Source organism: Enoplosus armatus, chromosome 23 (genome assembly GCF_043641665.1).
Source record: "Enoplosus armatus isolate fEnoArm2 chromosome 23, fEnoArm2.hap1, whole genome shotgun sequence".
In the NCBI taxonomy this organism is placed as follows: Eukaryota; Metazoa; Chordata; class Actinopteri; order Centrarchiformes; family Enoplosidae; genus Enoplosus; species Enoplosus armatus.
This window is the reverse complement of record NC_092202.1, coordinates 1409618-1420122: the sequence shown is the minus strand read 5'-3', so window position 1 is coordinate 1420122 and position 10505 is coordinate 1409618. Positions and strand designations below refer to the sequence as shown.

Sequence of the window (10505 nt, the reverse complement as noted above, 5' to 3'; positions counted from 1 at the left end):
TTATATTAGAATCACTGGTGGAGGAAATATTCAGATCCCTGCATTCAAATGAAGTAGTACAGAAATGTGATCAAGTTTAAATAAGGAGTAAATGTACTTCTTATACAGAGAAGTGGCCTCTGTGAGTGGTACATTTATATATATATATATATATATATATATATATATATTATATTATTACTGGAACATGAACGTGTACACACTTTACAGTTGCAGCTGGTTGAGAATATTGAGGGAAATACTTCTATAACAGATTTACATAGGCACCTCATGACAAGGCCGTTAATCAGCTAGTCGATTTCTTTTAAAAGATTTTAATAATCTTTTACATGAATGATGAGTAATAATAATCTAATGATACCAGATATGTAACAGTCACAATGCAGTCAGGACTTTTACTTGAAGTATTTTTACAGTGTGGTACTTTTACTTTACTACTACAGGATGTGAATACTTCCTCCACTGAACTTACTTAATATTACAGGGACATTTTAAGCTGCTATGAGAATAGAAGTTAACGGTGTTATTGGAGATAAAAACCGGAACATCATCAGAAATATTAGAGATACAACAACAACCTGCTCCGGTAATGTCCGCCGAAATGTACCGGATACGCACACACACACACACACACACACACACACTCACCTGACAGGTGAATTCTTTAATCGCTTAAATCGGTGAGCTTCCGTTATCAACGTAAACACTGGAGTAACGTTTCGCGTGTGTGTGTGTGTCCCGTCTCACCGGAGACACCGGAGAAGACAACCTGACTCTGTGTGTGTCCGCGTGTCCCAGCACTCACCTGCTGTCACCCAACACGTTGCCGTAGCAACGCCTCCCGCCGTGCTCCACGCAGACAACCGGGACGTTACGTCAGCACGTCGTGGCGCGTGCGGAACGTGTGGAAGACATCTTGTCTTTTGTTTAGTTTAATTAACGGATTGTTTGTGTTTTATTGTCTGATATTAACTGAAATATTAAGCCACTTAAATGGAGTCGAACTGAAACTCATTAAGATATAATATTAAAGTTCCTTCACATTTCTACATTCTGAAGAAAAGTCGATGAATAAATTCATAAATAAATCATTTAGCAGCAGTTAGCGAACAAGCTAGCACGACTCTTTCTGTGTACACCTTCATCTAAACCACTGAGGACTAATTCAGTCAGTTATGTGTGTTGTTCCTAAATGTGGGCGGACATCTTCTCTTAATCATTTCATCTTACAATTCTTCATATTTTGCATTTTACGGTCTTTAATTTACTCATGAAATCCACCATGAAGTTAAAGTTTGTTTTAGTTATTATATATAGTTCCTATTTCACAAGTATGTATACAAACACAACAAACTAAAACCATCACTGAAAGGAAGAAAAGCATCTGTGAAAAGGTTTTAATGAAAAAATAGTTATTTACAATAACAGCATGCGGTCTGTGTACATTCAAGACGACAATAAAAAACAGTTTGAAAATCAGCTATAAAATATGTGCGTGTTAATCCGGACTTTCTGCCAGTTTTCGGATTTCCTCCAGTAGCTCTGAGAAAGATGGCCGACCATGAGCCCTCTACACCGCCACCACCGAAGAAGAAGAAGAGTGGATGAGGAGGAGAAGAACAGAAGGGTTTGAGGTGGAGGGGAGGAAGAAGAGGAGGATGAAGAAGATGTGAAGCAGTGGTTAACAAACGGTGTGATCATCAAAACTCAACTTTCAACCTGTTTATTTTCTGTCAGTATAAAATCTAACAGGAACAGGAAAGAGCCAGAGAGTCCAAAATGGAGGAAGCTACTGAAGCTTATTCACTGTTAGCAAGCTTCTTAGCTCGAGGGTTTTATTGTTTGTATTATTTCTTTTTTTATTCTGCACTTAGCTCACATAATAACTGAAAACAGGAGCGCCCCGGTAGGCGAATGGTTCGATCCCGGTCGAGGATCTTTGCTGCGTGTCATACCTCCTCTCTCTCTTCACTATCAACTGTCCAATAAATGTGGCTGAAAGCTTCAGAAGCATCGAGTAAATGAACCTTGTGATGAGAAGGTTTCTGACATTTTATCACTGAATGGATGAGTGGCTCAGTACCTCGTGCCAGCAGCGGTACATGATGGCGTAGAGGGGCTGCGAGGCGCGATGCGGTCGGTACAGTCGGACTCCTCTGGTGATGTCATTAACTACGTCCAAGTTGGTGCTGTTTTCAAACGGAGTCCGACCCTGCGAGTAGATCTCCCACATCACCACACCTGCACACAAACACACACTTAACATGAAATACTACCACTGCTACCACGTTGATCAAAGCGTATTAAAGAAGCTACAGGACGGATTATGAGGGTCTGAGGTGAGAAGACCTGCTGCTGCTGTTATTACTGGTGCAACTACTACAAAAACTGCTGGTACTAGTACTTCTACTACTTTCAGTACTAATAAGAGCGAGCGGCTGGTGAAGTGAGCCTGTGGTTCCTCACCAAAGGACCAGACGTCAGACTTGCTGCTGTATTTACTGTAGTGGAGAACTTCAGGAGGAGACCACTTCACTGGGAACTTGGCACCACTTGAACTGGTGTACTGGTTGTCTAGAACGTACCTGCAAACAGAATTAATACAACTGTAGAACAGCTGATACTGCAAAAGTGCCAGAGCACAGCTGAAACACAATACACGGTTTAAAAGTTTTATCTATGAGTTCCAGTAGTTAAATATAAGGCAACAGCCAGCAGCCTGTTAGCTTAGCACAAAGACTGAAAACAGGGGGAAACAGCTAGCCTGGATCGGTCAAAAGGTAATAAAAGCCACCTACCAACACCTCTAGAGCTGTTTAATTTTTAACAATATTTTTAACAGCATAAAAATGACAATTAGTGGTTTTCAATAACTTCCTATAAAATGGAGAAATTTATGTTTTTACACTTTGGTTCATGTACGGATGAAACAAATGAGATTTAACACATTAATTAGTGAGCTTTAGAGGTGCTGATATTGTTACCTTTGGACAGAGCCAGGCTAGCTGTTTCCAGTCTTTGTGCTAAGCTAACCGGCTCCTAGCTTTAAAACTTGAAATAACGCGGCAGCCGTACCTGGTCATCCCAAAGTCGCTGACCTTCACCACGTTGTGCTCATTGACCAGACAGTTCCTGGCAGCCTGGATGAGAGAAACATGACCAGAAAACGTTGATAAATATGCACCTGAACCATTTTGCCCACCGTCAGTGGTGGAATGTAGATGAAAGTACCCAACAGTATATGAAGTACTTGTGATGAGCTCAACCTGAAACATCTACAGTAGGAAAATGACACATGTACATTTTACTGTTAATACTTTTGAATGCAGGACTTTTGTCTGAATACTTCTTCCACCGCTGATCATTTGTAATTAATTAGCTAAATTCACCAGTACGGTCCTCGAAGTTTCTTTATTAAACAAACCCGCCGACTCACCAGGTCTCTGTGGATGAAACTGTGGACCTCCAGGTACTCCATCCCCTCACAGATGTCCTGGCACATGGACAGAAGCCACGCCTCCTTCAGAGCCCCGCCCCTCTGCCGCAGGAAGTTCAGCAGGCAGCCGTTCTCCATGAACTCAGCCACGATCAGCAGGGGGCGCTGCTGCAAGCAAACACCATACAGCTGCACCAGTTTAGGGTGGCACAGCCTCCTGGGAGAGACAGCAAACACAGTTTGACTTCACAAAACTGTTCCTCTGCTCGTCTACATCTTGTCCTGATCCTCCATCATCCCTTCATCCCTCCTTACATCATGACCTTGGCCTCCTCGATGAAGTCCTCCTCGCACATGGCTCCCTCTCTGATGGCCTTGATGGCCACTCTCTGCTGAGCCCTCCACTTGCCGAGCCTCACCAGACCGAACTGACCGCTGCCCAGCTCCTTCATGAAGGTCAGCTCGCTGGGGTCGATCTCCCACTTCTCTGGAGGGAGGGAACAACAGAGAGGAGGAGGAGGAGGAAGAGGAGAGGCGGGAAGGAGAAGGGAGATGGAGTACAAACAGAAGAAAGAAAAAGGTAAGGTCTCCAGTCAATCCCATCTCAAAGCCCCCTTCTTTACAGGACCATTGTGGTGGTTTATTCAACATCATATATATGTTTTTTTATTTTATTTATATTAGTTTATATGTAAATTGGTGTTGTCCTCCAGGTGTTTGTCAGTTTCCACTAATTTCAGTATGATATAAAAAGAAACTTGTAAACTTTTGTCATGATGTTATTCTCACATAGTAATGCAGTTGAAACTTGGAGCTGTTGTATGAACTGGGATTTCTTTAAGAAACATACTGTTTATTGATTCCTGGATGTTCACATGTTTAGTGTTTACATCATGACAGATATCACTTACAAACGTGTCTGAGCTTTACAACAACTTTACAAAAGTCCTCAACATCTTCTTCCTCCAGTGCATGATGCTATCACTGTGGTCGCTCACAGCTATTTCCGTGGTTGAGATAGTGGCAGTATGATTCACCACAGTAATGGCGAGGGCATCAAGGGAACTCTCCTCTGTCAAACACTTTCTGAACTTCAAATTCTTTAAGCAGCATTGCAGAGTTCAGTGAATCAGCTGCTGTCGTCTTCTTTACTGGGTTAAGAACTAACCTGTTTCAGCTGCACACGACCAAGACTCATCACTTCTGTAAGCGCTCAAACTCTCACTATACATTTAGCTCCTAGAATTATTGCAAACAATGGTCTAAATAAGTTGAACTGAAAGTATTCCCTGTGTGCGTCCACCTCCCACATCAAAACCCAGACCAAAAAGAGAAGAGCTCACAGGATCTGACATATAAAGCAAGAGATCATCTGCATATAAAGACACTTTATGCTAATCTCCAGCTTTCAACACTGCAGTAAACTTCAACGACAAACAAGCAGAGAGACAAAAGACAGCCCTGCCTTTTGCTACAGTAAACTGGGAATATAAATAATGTGTATTTATTCATTTACCTGAGCTGAATCCTGATGTGGCGGGTACACACCTTCCCATTGGCCCCACTGCATACCGCAACCTGGTCACTAAACCTACACACACACAAACCAAACCGTATCAAATGAAGCATTACATGTAGCAGTGTTGGCGCAGCATGCTCAAAGTGTTAGTGTATGTACCAGCTGCGTTGTGTTCGTGGTAGTGTATGACATCAGGTATGGAGCTGAAGGTGTGTTTTTCAGCCAAGAAGAACTGTCCGGTGTCACTTATTTTGATCTGGTAATGCCTGATATCCCCGTTAGCACTGCAAACGCATACAAAAACAAAGGTTCGGTTTACAGGTTAAGATGTACTGTGTGTGTGAAATGCTGGTCCAGTTTGAACCTTCAGTTTATATGCCGTGATGTGAATCACCTTGATGTCTTGGTATAGACGGAGACGATGTAGACTCCCTTCTGACTGGACTCCCGCACCACGAAACCACCCTCTTTGTCCTGGAAAACAACCAGAGATACTTTCGCCACCAGTGCCAGAGATCTCAGAGACACTGTGAGACTCAGAGCTAACGTCTATTTTCATTATCAATGAATCTGTCCATTGTTTAGTTTGTAAAAAGGCCCATCACAAGCTTCCAGAGCCCCAGGTCTCTATTCTTTATTGCTTGTTTTGTCTGTCTTTACTGTCACATAAGCAAAGCAGCTCATCATCACATTATCAAAATAGTTGCTTTTATTTTTTATTATTTTTCTGTCAATCGACTAATAAATTCAGTGTTTCAGCTCTACTATGAATATAAAGAGGCGTGTTTCTTTTAGGTAGCTACGCCGCTGCTCGTACATATCAACAGACACATAAACAGCCAAAACCAGAAAGACAGGTAGAGCGACAGGTAGAGCGACAGGTAGATACCTCCTGTCTCAGCAGCTGCTCAGCTTCGGTCCTGGTGATGTTTTTGCAGTACCACCTCCAGGAAGGAAAAGAAAACACAAGCAGTGGTTCACTTGTTAACTCTGGGTGATTAAAAACAATAGTTTTTATAACGTTAATGTTACTGCAGCTTGAAAAAATAAGTAAACAACAAAACAAATAGCTGAACAACATGACACTGAGCAAAATACTTAATACGCAAACATAATGCAGTAAAACTAAATAATATTAGACTCACGAGTTTGCCTCAATTCTGTTTTTCTCTGTCACGTAGTTACTCGGGATGAAGCCTTTATTCCTGATAGAAACAAGCAGAAACAACATGAACAGTCACGTCAGTCTGAATGTTACCATGGTAACCTCTGGTTGCGTAGTTTTGTATGAAGTAGTTTTAATTCGCTGACCCGTGTTTGTCCTGCGCTCTCCACCACAGCTGGTCCTGCTTGTGGAGGATGATGTAGTCCTCCCCCTGTGGACACAACACACTGCATCACCACACATCTACTGCCTGGTGTGTGTGTGTGTGTGAGTGTGTGTGTGTGTGTGTGTGAGAGTACCTGTTTGAGTGTGAGGTCAGTGTCCTCCTTGGCGGTGAAGTCATACATGGCGACGACATTTAGAAACCCCTCACCTTCACCATCCTCGCCTTCAGGAGGGGGGAGGGGGAGCTTCCTCCTTGACCTGTCGACCTTAAAAGAGAGAGAGAGAAAATTAACATATAAAATCAAACAACACACACACACACACACACACACACACTGTCTCACCCGGCAGGCTTGCCCTGGGTATCGTCTGCTCTGGAAACACAGGGAGGTGCTTCCCTCCAGCTCCATGCGGGTGCTGATCTCCCTGAAATCAAACAATTGATTCTTTTTTTTTTGTTTTGTTGCATAAATCTTACATGTATTTCTGAACCAGAATCAGTGAAATAATTGAAGTGTTGTCATATCGACGTCGGACCACAGACGGTACCTGGTCTGTAGGGCGCAGCAGCAGCAGAAGACTGAGTGGATGGAGTGATCTGGAAACAGAGAAGAAGAAGAAGAAGAAGAAGAAGAAGAGTTACTGTAATCACATAGAGGGGAGTCGCCTTCACTGCTACAGATCCAGATCATGACTTTGTGAAACAGACATTCATTCTTATTAATCATGTTGTATCCTTCAGATTTATTATGTTAATTTGAAATGAATGATGGACATTTGTCATTATTTGACATTTTATAGTCAACTAAGTGAAAAGACATAATAACAAATCAACAAATTGTCTGACTGTCTTTCTCTTCTTTCTGTCTCCAAACTTTATCACTTCACCTGCACACGAAAACTTTGTGTTGAACCTGTGTTTCCAGTTATGTGCCTCCTGAAGTCTCTCATTAGCTTCAGGTGCAGATGCAGATAACCAGGACTATTGTGGAGCTGAGGACTTAGTTGTAACTAACAGTGTAATCTGTGAGGGTTTAGGTGGAACTGAGTATGAGCTTAATAACCAATCAAGAAACGTAACTTCTATATCTCTTTTATCCATTTTACTAAAATCAGCTTTCTGGTTTCAAAGGGGTCAAAGGTCAATAAAGCATCATTAGAGCTCATTGATATGTTGGTTGACGGGGAAATGGACCAATCGCTTCGTGTGACGGTCTCTTACTGTGCCTCAGTTTAGTTTTAGTTGAACTCTGTCTTTGTGGTTTTGAGTGGGAGGTCTTTGTCAGGAAGTAGAGTTTCCTTTTCTACAGAACTAACTCTCTCTCTCTCTGTAAGTGTTTCTGTGGGCGAGCGAGCAGACAGCTGTGTGTGGGCAGTTTCAGTTTCTCTTCGTGTGTCCGAGTTAGATAAACACACACATCTGCAAACCCATGACTGTTATGTGATTTAAAGTCAGCGTCCCATCACCGCGAGTCGCTGCCATGAGGAGCGATGAACTCTTCTGGTGGTTTGTGGTGAACCGACGTCCCATCAACTCACTCCCTCCGGTGCTTCTGGAGGCTAACCGAGAAGTTCCTTCTCCCACAGGCAGATTGAAAACTTAAGTACTTTTATAACACTGTTATCTGTATCATCTCTTTTACAAAAGACTACAAAACAAGATTTTCATTTGGAGGAGATTTTAAGATTTCATGCTACTTTATACTATTTAACAGCTGGAGTTACTTTCCAGATTTTCCAGATATTTTTCATAAGGAACGTACAGTGTGTGATACATTGTTCTCCCTCCCTCTCATCAGGTTATTTTAGACAAGAATTTAGTCCTTAAAGTTTACAAAAACATGATGATTCTCAGGCGAGTTCTGCAGTTATAAGGAGCGTCGTTTTTCTATTTCTAAGTGAATTCACGGACGTTTCTTCGTGATAATGATATCCCCGAGAAGTGTAAGACACAAGTCTAAAGAATCTAAAGATATGTGCATCATGTCTCCATGACTTCCCCCTGGGTAGGCGCGCCTCACAGTTTGAAAACATCAGTTTCAAACAAATACATCTCTTACTCGAACTGGATTTCCTGAAACATATCAAATGTTTAGTCGTGCCAGCAGCTCGGGGGACGATCGCAGTGTCGGTCGGTCGAGAGTCAAATATCTCAACAACTACTGGACGGATTGGATTGAAATTTGGTTCAGACATTCATGTTCCTGTCAGGATGAATTGTAATAACTTTGGTGATCTTCTGACTTTTAATCTAGCGCCATCATCGGGTCGAAGTTTGAATTTGTCCAGCATTAAATACCTGCAAAACGAATGACGTTCCCATCAGCCTCAGCTGTTCTATGTGTTTAGCATGCAAATGTTAGCATGCTAAACACACTAAACAAACATGGTGGACATGGTAAACATTATATTATACGTGCTTAGCATTACCATGTTAGCATTGCCATTGTGAGCATTTAGCTAACTGCTATAGCACAGCCTCACAGAGCCATTAGCACAGCTGTAGTCTTGTTCTACTTTAACTCAGTTGTAATAATAAAACATGAGAGACACAAACATGGACTAACTAGAGCCTGTTTGACTCTAAAAGGCCACCTCAGACTTCATCCCTGTCTGGGTCCCTTTGTGCCACTGAGAAACAACAGAAGTGAAACTGTTTCTGCTGCTACTTAGCAGAAAGGTGTTTCTGCCTTTCTGGAGCTTTCAGTCTACATTTCCACGACTCTGCACGTCTCTGACATCAGACGCACAACACTGAAATGATATCAAACGAGCAGAAAGAGCCATAAATGAGTCGGTGCTGTTGTTTTGTCAAATCAAACCGTCGCCTTGAATCTCTCATCGGTCTAATTTGCTTGATCTTCACGGTTTTAGAGGCAAACACAAACACATTAAAGGACGTTTTAGCTCCAGATATTCGTTTTCTGAGGATCTGAACCGCTCACACTGACGTAACTACTGTTTACTTCACCATCATACATCGCGTGACGCTGTGGAAATTCAGCTTTCTTCTCAGACTTTTCATTGATATTTTCTACTCAACATGTTGTCGTGCTCAAAGTGTCGGTCGTGTGGATTTTACAAAAAGTCTGTTTGTTAAATTCCCTTCTGTAAGTGTGTTTAACCTGCAGATACTGTCGGTGCAGGTACTTACTTGAGTGAATCATGGTCGACTGTCTTTACGTCTCTTCTTCTGCTGCTCTTTCTCCCTCCTCCTCCTCCTCCTCCTCCTCCTCTTCTATCTCTTCTTCACTTCCAGCTTTTCTTCTTCAGGTCTGCGATGATTTCTCTGTGATCAGTTGCAGTGACGAGGTTGATGTGATGCCACAGGTGGGAGAGAGAGAGAGAGAGAGACGGAGAGAGAGAGAGAGAGAGGAAGTCGAGGAGATGAAGAGAGGACAAAAGAAAGAAAGTCTTAAGAAAAAAGAAGATATCATTTCACATCTGTCTTTGTCTGCTTCAGCCACACTGATAAAGTTTGACTTAATAATTTAATGAAATAATTTACATGTTCAGTGATTCCACAGAGAGAGAGAGACAAAGAGATAGAGAGGAAGTGAAAGAATGACGTGAACAAAACCACAGAGCATCCGTCTCTGCGAATAACTCCAGGAAGAACGAACACACACACACACACACAGTATAAATGAGCTCAAACATTCAGCTGAATCTCAACTAAACACATAGTGGTCATTGTTTATTTGATGAAAACGCATATTCAGAGTAATGTTATTCAGTGAGAGTCTACAGCCGTGCCAGCAGCTCTGAGCTAAATGCTAACATGCTGGTGTTCAGCAGGTATAATGTTTAGACAGTGTGTAATATATAATTTAATAATATTATTAACATTTAAATCAAATTTCCAGGAAATCTGCAAAAGAAAATGTGAATTAATGTGCGTTTCCATCCACTGGTGTTATATTAAGAGTTTGTGCATCGAGATAAACAGAAGGAGGAGCTCATTCTCCAGTCAGGTGCCATTAAACCACCACAGAAGAAGAAGGCACAACAAGATGACGTCATTAAAAGAGCTCCAGTCAAAGCTCAAAAATGATGAGGAAGACATAATGGACACTGTGTTTGGGCTGACTCTCAAGAAATGTGTTTTTACCTTGACAACAGACTATGTGCCAAAACGAGAGAAGGGAGATAATACCACACAAAACTCCATTTAAAAAACTGTCAATTTAGTGCTCTGTTGCCGACATGAACACAGTCAC

General features: G+C 41.9%; 2 protein-coding genes across 3 annotated transcripts in view; both read right to left on the bottom strand.

Annotated features, from left to right (window-relative positions):
- Positions 1-10505, bottom strand: part of LOC139305975 (butyrophilin-like protein 2) — a 281201-nt gene that overhangs the window by 149462 nt on the left and 121234 nt on the right. The gene's annotated exons all lie outside the window — the stretch shown is intronic.
- txk (TXK tyrosine kinase) lies at positions 1394-9490 on the bottom strand. 2 transcript variants are annotated; one of them, XM_070930087.1, is made up of 16 exons: positions 9440-9490; positions 6835-6883; positions 6630-6711; positions 6420-6551; positions 6267-6331; positions 6101-6160; positions 5845-5899; positions 5350-5429; positions 5115-5239; positions 4953-5027; positions 3752-3923; positions 3437-3653; positions 3076-3140; positions 2467-2585; positions 2084-2241; positions 1394-1570 (listed from the first exon to the last, which is right to left on the bottom strand). In XM_070930087.1, the coding sequence occupies exons 1-16, from the start codon at positions 9450-9452 to the stop codon at positions 1499-1501; spliced, it is 1539 nt and encodes a 512-aa protein (XP_070786188.1). In that variant the 5' UTR covers positions 9453-9490; the 3' UTR covers positions 1394-1498. The 2 variants fall into 2 exon arrangements, with proteins under 2 accessions (XP_070786188.1, XP_070786189.1); XM_070930088.1 differs by having other exon boundaries at positions 6639-6711.

Bases quoted from the DNA above. Each gene is read 5' to 3' on its own strand.
- txk (XM_070930087.1), bottom strand. The intron at 5,028-5,114 runs GTACATACACTA...GTGTGTGTGTAG, and splicing joins CCACGAACACAACGCAGCTG to GTTTAGTGACCAGGTTGCGG. The intron at 1,571-2,083 runs GTACTGAGCCAC...GTGGCGGTGTAG, and splicing joins TGTACCGCTGCTGGCACGAG to AGGGCTCATGGTCGGCCATC.